At 48.3% G+C, this 18250-nt stretch overlaps 1 protein-coding gene across 2 annotated transcripts in view; it reads left to right on the forward strand.

Moving 5' to 3' along the window:
* Positions 1 to 707: 707 nt before the first annotated feature.
* The window catches only part of C2CD2 (C2 calcium dependent domain containing 2), a 36383-nt gene continuing 18840 nt past the window's right edge, over positions 708 to 18250 (forward strand). The window contains exons 1-6 of one of the 2 annotated variants that reach the window (XM_027887395.1): positions 708 to 1074; positions 3002 to 3100; positions 12415 to 12534; positions 12924 to 13025; positions 16133 to 16255; positions 16486 to 16606. In XM_027887395.1, the coding sequence (XP_027743196.1) occupies positions 781 to 1074; positions 3002 to 3100; positions 12415 to 12534; positions 12924 to 13025; positions 16133 to 16255; positions 16486 to 16606 (859 nt within the window). In that variant the 5' untranslated portion in view covers positions 708 to 780. The remainder of the gene's footprint in view (positions 1075 to 3001; positions 3101 to 12414; positions 12535 to 12923; positions 13026 to 16132; positions 16256 to 16485; positions 16607 to 18250) is intronic. The other variant, XM_027887394.1, reaches the window with a different exon arrangement.

Below are 18250 nucleotides of genomic sequence, written 5' to 3' on the forward strand. Positions count from 1 at the left end.
ACCTGCCCCCTGCCCACCCCGAGCCCCTCTTACCCCAGAGCACCAGGAGCCCACCTAGAGCCCCTCTACCCCCGGGGCATCAGGAGCCCACCCAGAGTCCCTCTGTCCCCCTGGGGCACCAGGCATCCAATTTGAGGGCACGAGGCATCCATCCTGAACCCTTCTTACACTCGGGGTACCAGGCACCCACCCCGAACCCCTCTTATTCCCGCATCGCCAGGCGCCCACTCCGAGCCCCTCTACCCCCGGGGCATCAGGAGCCCACCCCAAGACTCTTAACCCCAGGGCACTGGGCGCCCACTCTGAGCCCCTCTACCCCCATCTACCTCCGAGCACCAGGCGTCCACCACGAACCCCTCTTACACCCAGGGTACCAGGAGCTCGCCCCAAGACCCTTTTATCCCCCGGGGCACCAGGAGCCCACCACGAGCCCCTCTACCCCCCTCTACCCGCGGGGGGAACCAGACACCCATCACCGCGACCCCATCACCACCCCCTCGTCCCCTCCCCGCAGGCACCGCCTGCGCCGGTCGGGGCCATCCCCGCGGCCGTGTCTGTGCCCGTGGCCGTGTCCGGGCTCCCCCCACGCCGCCCCGGGGCGGGGACTGCGCCGTGGGCGGGCGGGGCAGGCGGCGCGTCCCGGGGCATCCGATCCATCCGCTCCGCTCCGCTCGGGCGGTCCCTTCGCCGCCCGCGGGTCGAGCCCAGCGCGGGGCTGCGGCCGCCGCCGAGCGCTCCGCGGAGAAAGCTCCGGAGCCGCGGCCCCCATTATGCTCAGCCATGGCGTGGCTGCCGGGCGGGCTGGCCGAGCTGCGCTGGGGCGCGCTGGTCGCCCTGTTCGTGGCGGCGCTGGCCACGCTGGCCGTGTACCTGGTGCAGTACGCGCTGCTGGCGCTGCGGAGCCGCCGCCGCCGCCCGCCGCCTCTGCCGGCTCCCGCCGCTCCCGCTCCGCGGGACGAGCTGCTGGACGAGGGCGGCTCGGTGCTGGCCTGGGCGCTGTCGCGGGGCAGCTGGAGGCGGCAGTGGCGCCGGGCCTGGGTGGCCGCGCTGCGGGCCGAGGCGGCGGAGCGGGCGGTGAGTGCCGGGGATGCAGGTGAGGGAGGGATGGGAGAAGGGGAGGGGGGGGATGCCCGGCCGGGATGCTGCGGGCGGCGCCCCGCGCTCGCCGGGATGGGGGGGGTAGGGGGTGGGGGACGCGGCTCCGGGCTGTCCCCGCTCCTAGGGACGCCGCGATTTGCTCCGGGGATAAACCAGGGTGTTGCCGGCGTGCTCCTGCCCCTCCGTGTGTCTGTGTATTTACACGTGTGCGTTTGGTGGTTGCTCGGCGGGGGTTTGCAGGAAGGAGCCGGGCAGAGGCACGGGATGGGCGCACGCGTGGGAGCTGGGGAGGATGGGGGAGAAAGGGAAGCCGCGACCCCCGCAGCCCCTGGCAGGGGTTCCCACCGCCGATAACATTGTTCGGGCGTGGGGAGGAGGAAACAATGGAAACTTCCTGGCCTGGGCCTGCGGCCCGTCCTTCGGCAAATAATTCCCAGAGCTGGGCTTCCCCCGTGTTGCCTCAGGCCCTGCTCAATCCGTGTGTGTGTGTGTAGTGTAACTCCAAAGGCTGGCGTCCCTCAGACCTGCTGGATGGTGGGATGCTCAGGGTTTGGTCAGTTTGCTTTTAGCCTGGGGCAGGTTGGGATGCACGAAACGTGGCATTCCTTCCCATCCCAACCTGCCCTTCCTGCAAAGGGCACAGCGTGGGATCCTCCTGCTCGTTGGTGTGTAGTGGCATGCCCGGGTCTAAGAGGTGAAGAGCTTAGGCGAGGCTGTGGCAACCTGATTTCCTTGTCCTGAGGACTGAACCCTTGTCATGTCAGTGGAAAATGCTGAGGCTAAACTACCTAGGAAGCGGCATGTCCCCAGGTCTCCAAATTTCCTCGCATCCCTCTCCCTGGGGGAGGCCTCTTAGACCTGGGAGGTTCCGTTCTTCTTGCACGTCAGGGCAGAAGGAAGAGTGGGGCACCATGTGTGAGTGAAAGATAAGGGATATAAATTTAACACTTTCCGAGTTAGGGCAGCGGGAGGAAAATACTTCGTCCGCCCTTTCAAATATGCGTGCTGAGAAAAACACGGGGCTGTGCTGAGAAAGGAAGGGTTTGCCCTGCGGGTTGCGGGAGAGAAGAGCCCAGACAGCTCGGGCACAGGTGCTGGGAACTGAAAGTGAACCGGGCACAAGTGGCAGCTTCCCGTCCCCGAGCAGGGACCGAAGCGGCTCCGACAGGGACACGCACACCCTTCCCCTGCCCGAGCGAGCAGCTGGAGCGCCGAGTTCCCCGCCGGGCACTGCAGCGTGGCCGTGCTCCCGCTGTCAGGCTCCCAAAACAATGTCAGCGGCGCTCGGCCCGTGAAATTCCTGCGTGCGAAAACAGGGCCGGGTGACGAGGGGAGCGGGGAGCAGGTGGGGAATGCAGCGCTGATGCTTCTCAAAGTATGACCTCACTGCCAAAACGCTGCCTTCCCCTCGCTGCCTTGTATGGAGGCTGGGTTGGCTGTCAGCGCTGCCTGCCGTCACAGACAGGGAGGACCGGGGAGGAGAAGCCTTCTTTCCTCACCTCTGCAAGATGATTATTTGGGGCTTCTTAGTTTTGGCACAGCCTAGTGCGGCCGTGTTATTGGGCCAAAGCAAACAGGCCTTTTTAAACTGCAGCACTGATAAAATTCTTACTCAAGAGGAGCAGTTTCGCTGTTGCTTTTGCCCTGCACTGTGCTGTGCACCTTGGCGTTCTGCTGCGAAGATGAGTTATGATTAGGCCCGTGGTTATGTCCTAAGTATATGTTTTCAAGCTCTACCCTATATTATGTAGTGAGGTGTCGTGCAATTAATACATGGAAGTTTTGACATACATTTGCAATTCCAGGAACTTGACTGGCAGTGCATTTTTTATCACTTGTTTTCAAGCAATGGCTTCGTCACCTAATGATGGATGGTTCTTTTTTTTTTTTCCTTCTTTCTCAGGATTCTCAGCTGCTCACGTTTGAGGAAGATGACCCACCAGAACCACTTGAGCTGGCAGTTAAAGAAGTAATTAGTGTTGTAAAGTCAGCTGAAGAGAAGGTAAACTTTGGATTCCTTGTGTTCCATTGTACTTTGGGGCAGGAAACGTTAACTTTTATTAGCGTCAGTGGGAGCTTTATTTGTCAGTACTCCTGTACCCTTGACCCACGTTTGCTGAGGCTGGTAAGAGGCTGCCTCTCTTAATAAACCTCTGCATTGATTCACTTCTTTTGCAAGTCATGAGCAGAAGGTGCTCCAGGGCTTCTACCAAACGAACAATTACCAGGGTTATGCCAAATTTATGGGTACGCCCTCCATGAGCTAATAGAGCAGAGCCCTCTCCCCCACCTACACAGTCCTTGGGATGGCTCCCCACCCTGTTGTTGAAGAGTGGGGAGAGGACTCCACAAAGAAAGAAAGGGACATTTCTCCTGTGGGATAGGAAAACATCTTTGCCTGCCTCTTGTTGTTTGTGTGGCTGATGACAGGTTTGCTTCATAAGTGGGAGCTGGGTAAGGATCACTGGAAGAGGTGCAAAGTCCTGGGGGTGAAGTCTTGGCTGTGCTCAATCCTGTGAGAAGCAAGTGATTTCCTTCTTCCTCTGCCACTGCACATACTGGGAGGTGTTTTAGTGCCTGTGAAATTAAAACAAGGCAGAGTGTGGCTCTTAAAACAGGGCAAAAATGCATTAAAAGGAAAAAAAAGATCTATGTATGATTATTATTATTCTGCTTTTTTGTCCTAGTGGCTGTAAGTGCTGCTTACATCCGAGCTTGTGCTCAGCTTTAGGCACCTGCATCAAATTAGCCTGCAGCTTTTCTTTTAGTTGTGCTCTGTTATTTTGCTTTGCTTGTCTGATTTAGATGTTAAGCAGCTCTACTATGATTCCTCTGAAAACTATGCATGCTTATCTGCCTGATACACAACTCAGAGGCACACCCTGACTGGTGGCAGCTGGGGGATTGTGAACTTGTAAAGTTGTTTGTGCACTTGTTTTCTCTCTTTTTATTTGGTGGATTGTTTTTTGTTTGGTTGGTTTTTTTCCCTCACAGAAATGGGGGTGGAGAGACTGGATTTAGTGGGGCTGTAGAGGTGGCACAAGTGTTAACTCTGTGCCACTGGAAGACACCACGATGGGGAACTGTAAGGAGAGGGGGCTGCTAGGTAAAGCCAGCACCAGATCTGCTGCAAATAAAAACTGGCAGATAACAGCACAAGAAACTGTTGTCTTGCAGGCCAACATTTCTAAAACATTGCTGGAAATTGGGCAGGGCTGCAAATGTGTGTGCATGGGAGAAGGCCAGGAGGAGGTCTGGGCCTTCTGGCTGCCCTTGGGCAGTGAGAGCATCATTATCTCCAGGCTGAAACTGGTGCCTGTGTGCCAGAACCAAGGCACAATGCTGCAGTCCTGGATTCCCCTGAAGTCTTGTCATACCCAGGGAACGTTCTGCTGCAGTCCTCAGCTGACCTGGGTGTTGTTACCCTGTAGGTTCTGACAGCCATAGCAGGGTGTTAAGTCTTTTTTCCCCTGCTGTGGTGAAGTTTGGGCAGCAGGAAGGAGCAGGGGCTGACTCTGTGGCAGCCTGAATGCAGGGAACTTCCCTCTCTCTCTCACTACCTGTGGCTTTGGAATCCTCCGCCCTCCCTCGTGCAGTCTCTGGTCCTTCTCTCTGACCTTTGGTTGAACCATCTGAGCATGTTAATCGAGCTGTTGCACTGCAGGCAGCAATCTGATGAGGTTTCGAAGCAGCTTATATTTAAGCACATTTAAAAATTTATTCGACTAAACCAGGTTTGCTTTCATCCTCTGGGTTGTTCTGAACTGTTCCAAAAAACCCATTTCTATAGCCTTGTGCACAGCTGCTGGAAGAATTTCTCTAAAATATTCTTACTCCTTCAGTTAAGGTTGCAACCTCAGTATTTATTTGAATTTCAGTGTACAATAACCTTAGAGTGGCACTCTGGTACCTACTTTCCCTTCTCCCTTAAATGCATGCCTTTCTCCAAACACCTCAGGAGTTCTCTTACATGATAATTGTCTCTTACATATTCCTCAGGTAATATCAGGGTCCAAGGGGGTTTTCTTGTGGTGTTTTCTTCCCCTCCCCTTGCTCTTCAAGCTCTCGGTATTTGCATGTGAAATTGAAACATCTCTTTGCAGTTTGTCCAAACTGAAGCTTCTGGTACGTGTTTGTAAGTTCTCTACTGGTGCGACTGGCTCTGGATGCAGTTTGTGACCACGTGCTGTGTGTTTGCCAGTGTTGTAGCATCCCACAGAGCTCTGCACTTGCCTGAGGCATCAGCTCACACAAGACTCTCTTCCTGCAACCTGTTCAGCGTGCTGCTTGACTTGTGATCTGTACGGCAGGAGCGTGTGGGTGCCCTGGCTCGGCAGCCGGGGTTTGATTTACTGCGTGTCGTTTCAAATGTGGCTTTGGCCTTGCATCAGAAGGGCCGTGGCCACCCAAGGAAGCAGAGGATTGAGGGTGAGGGGTCAAAATAGCAGTAAACATGGGATGTGCAATGCTCTCATGCAGCTGTGTGCTGATAGAGGCTTCTATCAGGTGGGTGGTCCTCTTGTATGCTGGGCCGTGGAGCACAGCCAGGTGATGAGCCTGGGAAGTCTTACTCAAAAAAAAAAAAAAAACAGCCAGGCAGGCTGTAATTATTATATTACTCCTGCCAGCCCTGTTTATGACCAGGACGTGGGCTGACCCCCGCAGTCCTTAGGTATGTACCCACCGTCCCGGCCTTGAAGAAGCTGAAACTCCGTGGTGAAACTGCGTGTGCTGCACAGTGAAATGCTGCAGACATGGCTGGAATGCTGCTGCCTCTCAGCTTGGCCAAAGCTGTTGTGGTGGGAACAGAGCTGCTCTGTGGCTGAAGGTTACACCACGCTGCTCCTCGATAAAGCCTCTGTTTATGTGTCGCCTTCACTCCCAGTTTTGGGCCGGAGCCTAAACATATAGAATGAAGCGTCCTGTTTTTCATTGTGTGGTATTGGCTGTTTTGTTTTGATAAAGTAAACATTAGGAATATTCTTAGCTGTTTCTGCCAGCCTTTCCATGAGTGCAGTCTGTTTTCAGAGGATTTGAACTTCTCAACAGTGACAGCGACAAAAAAGGCAACAAAAAGGAAGATTCACTTGCTGGGGACTTGGCACAGAGGGTTTGGATGGAGCAGGCAACCACAGAATTCTCCTTTCTTTTTCTGCTTCGTGCTTAAATGGAAAGGGGTAAATTTTCTTCAGAGTGCCATTCCTTTAATGAGTGATAATAAGTTGCTATATTGTCTTTTACCTTCAGTTTTGCTTGAAAAGCTGTCCCAGAGCTTTGCTGCTTTAATGACTGGATGTTTTGTTGTTTTGGGTTTTTTTTTACAAACCTAGGTGGAATTATGGCCCATGCAGCTTTTATATATATATTTTTTTTTAAGTTTCTGTAGTAGTATAACCTTTTATCCTTACTGTGTTTATTCTTCTTCCATGGTTCTTGCTGTCAGTAAATGTATTATGAAGGAATTATATTTCCTTCCAGCTTTTGTTTAACTTTGCTGCATAAGCTGCTTCTTAAGTCTCCTTTCACGATGTTGTCCTGGTTCATAAGTCTCTCCATTCTCAGCAGCAGCTCCAACTAAATCCTTGTTCTTGAACTTGGTGACTGAAGTGACACAGGTGAGGTCTCACTGTGCAAGGAGACAGCTTCTTTTAGTCCCTGAAAGTACTTTCTTGAGGGGTTTTAGGCTCCAATCTGCCTCTCCTGTGGCTTCTTCACACTGTGACGTCTGATTTGTTGCATCCAGGTCTCTCTCCCTGTGGTGTTCTCCCAGTGATAAGATGCCCTCTGTATGAGGAGTAGTTGTTAATTCTTACACAAACACACACGCTACATATTTTGTATTGCATTTCTTTCCTGCATTTCAAGGTTTTTTGGCTCTGCTGTGCGATGTCCTGGTTTTTCTTTATGTTGCCACTTCCCAGCTTACTTTCCTCAGCGTCACACTTCCTTTCAGGTTTCTCCTGAGGGATTTTGGATGTTAGCTATGCGATAGGTTTGATCTGCAGGCTCCTTTGTAAATTGTTTCTAGCTTTCACCTCCCTGCTTGCCGTCCTCTCCCTTTGAAAAAAAAACCATCCCCATTCCCCTTAACGTGGGAATGACAGACAAAACAACACGGTGATCCAAGATAATTCAGAACTGGGTGTCTTGTCCGAGGAGTACATCAGGGTGGGGGCTTGTTTGCTTCCCTGGAGATGACACTGGTTTTGGCACTGTCGGGTAGCCTGTCCTGTCTTCCAGTTGCTACTGCAGGTGTGTGTGGGCCTCCTGAAGGCTCGTGCCACATCTCCTGGCTTGGCACAGGGATCAGGGATGCCTCAGCACCCCCACACAGGTACTTTCTGTCTCTGCAATTGAATTGCTCTCCAAGCTACTGTAGCACAAACTGGCAAACCTCTCTGTTGTCTCCTGCTGGCCCCCCTGTCTTCAGCTGTGCTGTCCCTCAGGTGGTTTGTGAAGGCTTGCACATCAGCAAGGCTGAACCAGCAGGTCTGTTTCTGTTATTTATTTATTTATTTATTTATTTATTTATTTCCCCCCTTCTGAAGTGTAAGGACTGCTCGCTGTCCTTGCGCTGTTTGATACTCACTTAACTTGATAGGTGGATTGAAAATTCTTCCTGACCCGTTTCCTTGTACTCCCTGCTTGTTTGTTTTACCCCCTCTCCCCTTCCCTCCCCCCCCCATACTTGAATCTGTGTGTGTCGGTCTCAAAGGAGTGGATAAATTCACGTTTTATCAGTTTCTACCTTGTTTTTGTGGCTGAGATGGAAGCTCTCTCTCCTGCGCTCGTTCCATCACTCACCCTGCCTTCACCGTGGTGCTTACCACCGGCTGGGAAAACTTACTTGAGGTTGTCTCATTGCATTTGCAGGCAGATTCACTTTGATACCAGCTCCTAAAAATCCACACCCACCCGTGCCTGGGCTAGACACTGCATTTGTCTCCTCTCCTTCATTTGATCTGTGTCACTTGGTAAACTGGGTAACGAGGGGTTGGTGAAGAGGCTGGAGAAACCCCTCCCCTCAAGAATTTAAGGCATTGGCTCTGGTAAACAAAGGAGATCATGTAATTCTTCTTCTGAACAGCTGAGTGTTAGTGGCTATCAAAAGGCACAAGTTTCTGACTGGAAAAATTATCTTGTGGTGAGGTTTTAAGCCAGGCACACGAACTCCGTGTGGCCGCTGAGAAGATAAGTTTTCCGTGCCAAAAAAGAGCCTTCCGTGAGTAGCACTCCGGGAGAAATTTGGGAAATTGTGAGGATCCTAAATCTGATCCCCTGCAGCTGAGATCAAGGCAGCTTTCACTCTGTGGTTGCCTCATGGTGAATACTAATTTGCCTGTGAAAATGTTAAATATTTGTGCTACTTACATACTACTGAGTAACCTCGAGTAACCTGTTCTTTCTGCAAATAAACACCACGTGCTGTAAAACTGATTTCCTTCCAGAAAACAATCAAGAAAGGCAATCGAGGCCTGTACTGCCCTGGGGTTTTACACACACATGTGATGTGGTCAGGGCCTGGGGAAGGTGAAGAACATCTTCCCCATCAGAGCTGTCAGAACTTCCCCCTGAAGTCACAGCCCTTCAGCTCAGGGAGGGAACCTGCTGCTGTCCTCAGAGAGGGGAGGGAGGAGGAGTAATAAAGAGGGAACGTGTAAGATTGTCAGGGTGCCAATGCCAAAGCTGAAACCTCAAGGTGTGAGGAACAGGGGCAGTGTGATGCTTCTTGAGATGCAGCAGCATCTGTTGCTACTTCAGGAAGGAATAAAAACTGAGATTTTTGCAGCTCTGTCCAGAGGAACTGCAAAGGGAATATGTTGAGATACAAAGGGGGAGGGCAAAGCAAGGGGAAGGGTTTTAATAGCTGTGAGTACACAAGTTTGGAAACTTGAGTGTCTAAGAAAAATAGTCTTGCTCCAACTGCAGTGCTTTTTCAGGCTCCTTTGTTCCTGCACTTGTTTATCTGGAAGAGAATTGGTTTCAGGATAATTGCACTAACAATTTTAGATACGTGTAAGCAAGTTGTGTCACAGCACCTGCAGGTCACTGGGGGACAAAGCCCAGCTGGGCTGAGGAGTTTTGCCACCGCAGCTCACCCCCAGCATGGGCCAGTGTGGCCAGGGAGGGAGAGGGGAGGCTGGGGAGTGGTGAGGAGGCAGCAGGAATAACCCTGGCACGGGGGTGATCATATGCCAGGAGTCAGCTGGGTGTGGGAAGGGATGGCAGAGGACTGAGGAGGAGCAGAGGGAGATCCCCAAAGCTCATGGAGAGACCTTGGCTGGTGATGGGGTGTTTGTGCCAGGGGAGGTGCTGGAGGGGGAAAATACCTTGGCCTTGGTTTATTTGTGCTTCTGTTTTACTTCCTTAGAAGATCTGTCTTGCCCAGATGGAGGACCACAAAAGAGAGCTGGGAGGTGACCCCTCTGGGAGTCCAGAATTAGCTGGTCCCAGCTTAATTTTTAAAAAGCAGTTTCTTATAAAATATGGAAGGTTTTCTAGACTCTAAAACACGAAGTGCTGATGACTGGGGATGTCCCTGGTAAGTGTGGTGGGAGAGAGAGATGAGGTACATAAATGAGGTTGAAGGGCAACTCTCTTCCCATTCAGGTTCCTCTGTTTTCTTGTGGATGTCTATCCGTCCTCTTTCTCTCCCCTGTTGACCGGAAAGGGATGCTTTGCCTGATCCTCCCTTCTCCAGCTCTTCATCTGTGCAGAGAAAATGAGTTTGAGGGAGCAGGTTGGATTGGGATATGGGGAGGGAGAAGGAACATAGCACAGAAAGCTTCCCTATTTGTCTTTGTGTGACTGTCCTGGGGAAATTGGCCTTTATGTTTCTGCTCTGGTCTATCAAAGTCATCTACACTTCTAAAGGAATGTCACTTAACGAGGGAAACAGCAGTTGTGGTCTCTTTAATCAACTTCTCACCACTTGTGGCAGGATCTTAAATGGAAACAGAATCACTTTCTCTTCAAATTCTAGCCCAGAATTCTGCTGCTCTCAGTGTTCTGACCCCTTAATCCATCCTGATCCCAGAACAAAGGGATTCACCTGATATAAAGATATATTATTTTCCATTTACAAACATGGAACCCACTCCTTTTTCTGATTGGATTAAAAAAAATAACACTTCTATACCTGAAGACCACAGTTATTTTACTAAAAGTGAGGGCAGAAGGGGAGTAGGACTTAACAGATGTCTTGGCAGAAAAATAAAAGTACAAACCCTACTGGTTTGGGCTTTGAAGCTAAAGGTAAAAACATTTTTAAAAAATAATTTAGCATCTCTTGACGAAGTGTAGAAAGAAGAATGAAAGTTTCTGCACTCTGTTTCCCTGCTTTACTTGGAATTAAACATTATTAAGAAACAAGTGGCACATAAACTCTCTGGCCACACTTCTTTGTTATTTTTAAAGCATTAATCAACCTCATACCTGGCAATCTGGGCTCCTAGACATACAGAAATTCCAGATGACTGGCTCTGCATCACATGTGCACCGAGTCCAACTTGTTTTGAATGCACTGAACTTCCCGTGGATGTGTGGATGAAATGTGCATGGATGATAAACCACTGCATTTAGGACAGGCAGGTGTTGGCAGCTTTTGCATCAGGCCTGTCCTTTTTGCTCATCTGCCCTCTAAAAAGAGGGAAGAACCTGTTTATTTTTGAAGTCTTCCAAGAGCCAGTCATGTCAGTCCACCATGAGTGGAGTGATTCTGTGTTTCAACTGAGCTACAAGTGAAATAAGCAGTTGAGCTCTTTGTTCTTGTTAGCTATTAAAAATGCCTTAAAATCCTTTATGTTTTACCTTAATAATGGATGTTCATGTTGATTGTGTGGGATTAATGCCAGAAATCACTTCTGAAGGCATTTAGACTTTGGGAAAGGGGAGAGGTGGGGGAAAACTGATTTGTCCACTTCTAATTTGCAGAAGACAAACACGAAAAGGCGAATCTTGTTGCTCGTGGGTGTGGTTGGGATTTTTATTTGTCATCTTTGCCCCACCCCCCCTGCTCCTTTGTGATTAAGTCTCTACCTTAATGGATGTGCTCTGAAACCCTTGCTAATGCTCTGGCCGTCCTTAAAACGTCCCCTGGAGAGCCCAGGGAGATGAAATATATTTAAGGAGAGGCCGACAAGGATCTTCCAGAAGGAACGTGATTCACTCTAAAGCCTTCAGCTCCAATTCCAGTGCCCACAAGCGGAGCAGGGAGTGCACAAACACAGTTTAAGAGCGTCGTGCAGAGTTTCCATCAGACGAATCTCGCGGCGAGTTAATTTGTCTGCGCATTGCATTGACCTGATTACCTTTGCCTGAGTCAGTCTGAGGAGGGCTCAGCTGTCCTTTCCAGTGGAGCTGTGGGGACAGTAACCACAGAGGAGGGACAGCGACAAGCAGATGTCTCCAGCCAGCAGGTCTGGTTGCAAAGTGAACGTGTCTCTGTGGTGTAATGAATGTTTTCTGACTTCTGTCCTCGGGGGCTTTCCCTGTGCCGCCAGGCGCTTTCCTGCACGCTTCAGGAATTTTTCCTGGCAGCTCCAGCACCCCAGTCAGTTTGCAGCAGGAGAGGGAGGGGAAAACTATTCGGTGTTTGTAAACTCAGTGTGATAACAAGTTAAATTGCTGCTCATAAAAGTGAGGGAGTGGACTCAACAAAGCCTGTCGCAGTCAAGTGGCATACAGAGTCTTCCCAGATGCTTAGTTTTGTCACCAGATATCAGGACCTTTCTTGGTTTGGCCAAAGGCTTGAAGGCTCCTTTTTCTTCCCATTCCCCTGGGAAATGGAATTACTCAGGCAAAATCCTCTTCTGTAGCAGAAGGGTTATGCCAAAGTTTCACATGTGTAGGATACCACTAAACTAAAGATTGTTTGGTAAAACCAGCTGCCCTGTGTCAGACTACTTAGTTCTGAGCAGAAGAGGAAGAAGAACAAACATCTTTGTCTCCCCTTCTGCAAAATTGCCTCTTTGAGCTTTTAGTATCTAGATATATGAAACTGAAAGGAGTCAGGTGAGGAGTTACTTTTGAATTAGGTAATAATACAAAAGAAATTTTGAGAAACACCATAATTTGCAGGCCTTAAATTTCATGTGCAGAACTGAACCCTTGAACTACTTTTTTTTTTGGAAGAATGTACAGAAGGAGGTGGGAACATTCGCGAAACTGATGAGGAATTTCCCACCTGTGGAATTTAGCATAATTCTGATAACTTAAAGCCCTTCCTTAGTTCCTTTCTTACTTTTCACCAAACCTTCTGAAGACTAACTTGTTTCTCTCTTCCTTTGTTTCCCCTCACCCTTTTTACTTCTCTAGGTGATTTCTTGCAACGTTGTGGGAGATTCTGTAAGGTTTGTTGTCGCTGTCTCTGACCCTTCGCCCACAGCTGCCGAGCCTCGGTCCTACAGTGTGAAACTGTCTCCACTTCACTTGCAGGTAAAGGGTTCCTCTCTCTTCTCTCTGTTTTGTTCCATTTCATCCTGCAGCCGTTTGCAAACTGCATATTCACTTTGTGTTAACTCTGGTAAAACACTTAGTAACGTTACGCTTTCCCTCTGGGGCAAGTGGTGGATTCATAAATTATGCCGCCTCTTCAGGAGACTGTGGATAAATAACGGGTTGGGTCGAGTAGCTGGATGTATAGAACAATTCCCTTTTTTGACTGGCATACACTCTCAGAGATTAAGCACCTTCTGCCTTCTTGGATGGTTGCTTTGAAGTTACTTATAACATTCTTCCTTTGTCAAGCCTCAGTATGGGGCTCGGCCCACAGTTTCTCTACAGAACACCAGAACACTCTCCAATAACTGCTTTCTTATCCACAGCTCCAGCTCTCTGTGAAAGACAAAGGAGAAGATGTCAAAGTTGAGTGGTTCCTCATTAACACCAATGAAATCAACTTTGAAATCCAGCCAGCAGTGCAGGAGGTCAGTCAGTAAGTTTTATTTGCTGTAATGGTGGAGAAGATGGCTCTCCATCCCTTAGGTCCAAAACACAGTGTAAAGCCTCTGCCATGGCTTGGTCACCAAACCCCTCCATCCCTGAAATCTGGGATCATCTACAGAGATTACTGAGCCATTAGGGATAAATCAAGTCTGTGTTTGATGGATAAATAACTTGGCAAACATTTTTCGTCCAAATTCAGAAGTGTGAAAAATGTCTGTTCAAAAATACCTTCTCTCAGAGCACTTCTGAAATAATTAAAAAAAAACCCAATTGTAATGGTATCCCCATCAAAGCAATTGCAAAGTTGCTCCTTCCTTAGTTTAAACCACTTTTGAAATCTGGCAACGATAGTTCAGAAATAGCTGTGAAAAAATTCAGCTGTTTAAGGAAATGATGGACAATCTGAAAATATTTTGATGCTTTGAGAATTGCACCTTATCTTTGTACATAAACAACTGATTCGTTGGGGATTGTTTTACTGGGACATCCCCTGAATGAGTTTCTTCATGACTGAGATTCTCTTCTTGCCTTTGACCCTTCACAGTTATATTTTTTTGGCATAAATGTGGTGACTTAAGCCCATCTTACAACGGAGGGTGAAGACTTGCTTGTGTTTTGTGAAGTTGCTTTTCAGGCTGAAGGCCTCGTTAAAAAATAAGTTTATTGTGGAGCTGCTTCTAAAGACCTGCACTGAATGCCCTCATTTATTACCACAGCTCTTGTACACAAGTATGTGAAGCTCATAACTAAAGACAGACGAGTCTTTTGAAGTGTGCTTTAATGTGGATTTTACTGTGCACACGTAGCAGTGTAAATGACCTTCACGTGCTGGAGTGACAATGCTGATTATCCACATATTGAACAGTCACTAAATTATTCCTGACAAACACAGATGACTCTACAGTCACTGGACTTCACAACTGGCTTTTTGAGAGGTACCCAAGTCCAGCGTTGCAGAGTTGCAGCTTGTTATGCTTTGCCCACGTTTTTAGAATGAGCCTGTTAAGTTCTTAATAGTTAAGGGATTTATTTTCCCTTTGAGGTTTCTATTAGCACTTAGGGAAGAGGGGAGGCAATAAACAAAGATCTAGAAGCTATGAGCAACCTACACCTCAGAAATTGCTTCAGCTCCTAAACTCGAGCGTCAGCTTTTGTGTCCTGTTTTTTTCCCCTCTTTTGGAAGCAAGGCCGTGTGTACAAATAAATACCTGTAATTACTCGTGATTATCTACACGGTGGTTTTGTCATCACACAAGCCTGGCATAACAGCCCCATTTTCTGCTGATAATGGCTGGGTGAACCTGAGTGGTGTTTGGCAACCCGGCTGACTCGTAGGGCTTGGGTCTGCCTGGGGTGACTTCATGTGGTGGTGTGCCCCAAGCTGGCTGTGGTGACTGGCTGTAAACCCCCCCCAGCCCACGTCAAACCCAAAGTGGAAACCTGCTGGCTTCATCATTTTGGGGTGGCAGTTAAGCCATTATGGGTTGCCTTGTCGAGGGTGTCGTGGTGGAGCATTTACTTTCTGAAGAAGGATGGCTAAAAATGAGGTTGGGCTGACAGGAGGCTCTTTAATTGATCTCCTTTCCAAGTAACTATGGAAACAACAGGAAATACCTGTGGGTAGAAGTCCAGTGACTGTGTTTGTTGTTGTTTCTTTTAAATAACAAAAGTCAGAGAAGGTTGATGGCAAAGCAAGTGGCAACTGGGATTTTAGAATTCGATTTGTTCATCAAGCAGTGTTAAGGTAAAGGCAGGGGAGGGAAATTACCTCCAAAACAGTGAAGGCTAACCACAATTTATCTGCTTATCTAAATAACTTAAGTAATGAAATTGCTTTAAACAGCCTAATTTACTTAAATCTTTTTTAAAGTAGACAAGTATTATCTGCAAGTTGCAGAGGTGCCTCTTTCCTTGGCGGTTGTTTGAGGGAGCACAGTGTGAGCACAGCAGAGTTTCTGTGGGACTGGCCAATGCTGTTGTGTGTTTTGAACCTCTCCTCGAAGGCCAGTTGGGTAAGAGGGCAGTAAAACAGGAATTCTGTACACGGCATTCCTGGGATTTTTATGAAACACCCTAAATGTTTCTGTAACACTTGGGTAATTGGGGAAGGGCTGTTACTCCAAATCTGTTTGGCCTCTTGTGTAACCTCACAACAGTAAAGTCTCCCAGTGTGGTATCAGATGGGGAAAGATGGATGGGTCCTCTGTTTTTAGGTCAGATATTTGTCTCCTACTTCAGTCTTTAGAGAAGAAACTTCACTGAGATTTCTCCTGTGCTGCCTTCAGAGCTGTTGGGTGTCAGACTGTCCCTTCTGGGAAAGCTTAATTTAAAAATCTGCTCCCTGTAGGTAACTGAGCAGAAGAAAATTCCTGAGGAGCATGCTATGGGAAGCAGGCACTCTCCAGGAACACAGAAAGGGCAGGGGCAGGTCACTGTCTTTATACACCTTCGAATTATTCATGTGAAGCTGCGTGTGTGAGCAAAAGCTGTGGTCTGTTCTGATCCCTCAGAGATTGTGGTGCTAAGCACAGACAGCCATGAGATCTTTGAGTGGGCAAACTCCCTACCTGTCCTTGCAGTGCACCTTTCAGCAAGGTTGAAGACTTACAGGAGATGCTATAATATTTTTTTTTTTTTTTGTCAGTGCAGCACAGGATTAGTTTCTCCTCAGCTGCTGCAGGCTGGCATAACTCCCATTAAATCTGTGGAACGGTGCCGATCTGCTTATCTGATGACCTGATCTGCTCCCTCAGTGGAGTGCAGAGCAGCACAAAATCTTTAAAACACCCATCCTAAGATAAAAGCTGTTAGTGAAACTTCTGGTTTTGTGGCTAGTAGTCTTTCTAACTCTCAGAACAGCATGTGACCTTTTTAACTGTTTAATTCTAGTTTTCCTTTAATGCATAGTATAGAAATTTAAGTAGTTCTTTGCATGATCTCCTGTTAAATTCTGTTGCTGCCAACAGAAACCGCGTCCCCCTCTGACAAAGTTAACGTTTGATAGCTTCGGTGGCTTAGATACACCAAATTTAATCCTGCCTTAGCTTCTCCCGAGTTCTGAGAAGCCTGATGGTTTGTTTCCTCCCAGGGACAGACAGCAGGGACATGTGCAATACCTGAAACGCTCAGAGACGTCTTGAAGCACCTCTTTAGCTCAGCTTCTCCATCCGTGGTGTTGAGTGTGAGGCCTGCAGATACAAAGGAGGTTCAGGTAAGCCTCACTCCTACCAAAATCCCTTGAGAAGCCTCCCTCTGCTCAGTGTTTTTATTACATATTCACGACTCACAAATGAGTGGGTTTAACACCCTTTGGGTGATCAGAAACAACCGGCGGGGATTCTTTGAAACAAGGGCATTACACCTCGCCTCTAAATCAGTGTGACACAGGTCTGTGGTGTCCTGACGTGCACAGCCCCTCTTGTTCTGCTTACCCTTTTGCAGAATGTACAGAACACAAGCCTTCTCCCTCAGGGCGCCAGTCCTCCCAAACCTCCAAGGGCTCACGAGCTCAAGCTGCTGGTGAAGAACATCGCGGTAAACCCGGCCCATCACCGTGCTGCAGGTAACGCGGCCCACCGGGTGCTGCTCGTGTTCAGGCGGGGTTGGGTTGTGATTGTGGGTTTGTTTTTTGGTTTTTTTTGTTTTTTTTTTTTTTTTTATCCTTTTGGGCGAAATAATTTGGAAGTTCTGGGTTACAACCTTCTCTCAAAAGAAATTGCTTTGCTCCGAGAAACAGACTTCATGGAATCGCGGAACGGTTTGGGTTGGAAGGGACCTTAAAGATCATCCAGTTCCAACCCCCCCTGCCATGGGCAGGGACACCTCCCCCTGGGCCAAACCCCACCCAACCTGACCTGGAGCGAGGCATCCACAGCTTCCCTGGGCAGCCTGTGCCAGTTCTGGCTTAGTTGCTGGTGCAGGTTTTGGTTTGTGCTGTTGGCAGTGACATTGGTTTGATTCAGCGTTATCTTATTTTTACAGCTGCTTTTCTTTACTTCTGAGCAATTTGCTGGTTTATCTGAAACTCTCCTCCTCTGTGTAAACTCTTCAAAGGTGATCTTTTGTTGTCAGGATTTCTCTCCCTAAGGAAGTACCTCTGGGGGTAGGAGTGGCAGTTCCTCTTGCAAGTGGAGACTGAAGCCAGAAGGGAGGTCACTGCCTAGTTGAAGTCTCTGTGTTGGTTTTGGAAGGAAGCACCGAGAAGTATTCAGACTTCTCCAAGTGCAGTCAGGCCTCCGTTGCTGATTGAGGCAGAGCAGGAACATTTCAGGTTTTGTCATCAGAAACACAAAATTGAGGCTCTGTTATTCGCAGTCACTGAACAGTTCTGTAACAGTCTTTTTAATGGAAGCTTGTGGCTGCTAAATTAGGCAGGGCACAAGTTTTGGATAAATATATCCTACTTGCTGTACTCCTTTTTTTCAGTGAGATGTAATAGGTTTCTGCCCTAGACTCTTGCATAATGCTGCTTTGCTCATCCTGGTTGGAAGTGATTCCCCTAAAATTTTCTGCAGGCTGTTTTTTTTCTTTAAAAAAACAAATTATTTTTAAAGCAGTTCTGGAACTCTGTGCTGTGAAATGTCCTCTATAAATAATACTGTGCTGGAAACTGCAACCTGGTCTAGTGGCAAGTGTCCCTGCCAGTGGCAGGGGGGTTGGAACAAGATGATCTTTAAGATCCCTTCCAACCCAAACCGTTCTACGATTCGATGATTTGTTATTACTGTGCAATTTTGTAGTGCAAATTAAGCTTTCCAAAAGAGCAGATCATTTTGACTGCATTTAAAAGTCATGAGATGAGATACCTTTATGTGCCTGCAGTTCATAGAACAGAAGACTGACCTTATGAGAAACCTCTCTGCACCTTCCCTGAAAATGAGAGGAAGAGTGGACAATTACTGTGCTCTATTCTGGGAACACAGATGTTGGGAGGCAAAATCCCCATTTACTATTGTCAGAGGAGATGGAGGGAATTTTGCTGGTTCCCTAGCAACTCTGGGAGTGCAAACATTTGGAACTGAGTATGAGAAACAAAACTTCACAGCGTGGTTTAACTGGCACACTTGAAATCCAGTGGAAATACTGCACAGCTGGAAAGGTGCTGTCTGCTGGATGTAGCTTGCTGCCTTTTAATTATTGTACCCTTCCCTTTTCCTGGCCTTATCTTGCCATAATTAATTATCCTGTTGGAACTCTGAGACCCCAT

This window comes from Empidonax traillii, unplaced genomic scaffold, assembly GCF_003031625.1.
Source record: "Empidonax traillii isolate 1590-97213 ecotype Southwest subspecies unplaced genomic scaffold, ASM303162v1 scaffold208:size1045274, whole genome shotgun sequence".
Taxonomy (NCBI): domain Eukaryota; kingdom Metazoa; phylum Chordata; class Aves; order Passeriformes; family Tyrannidae; genus Empidonax; species Empidonax traillii.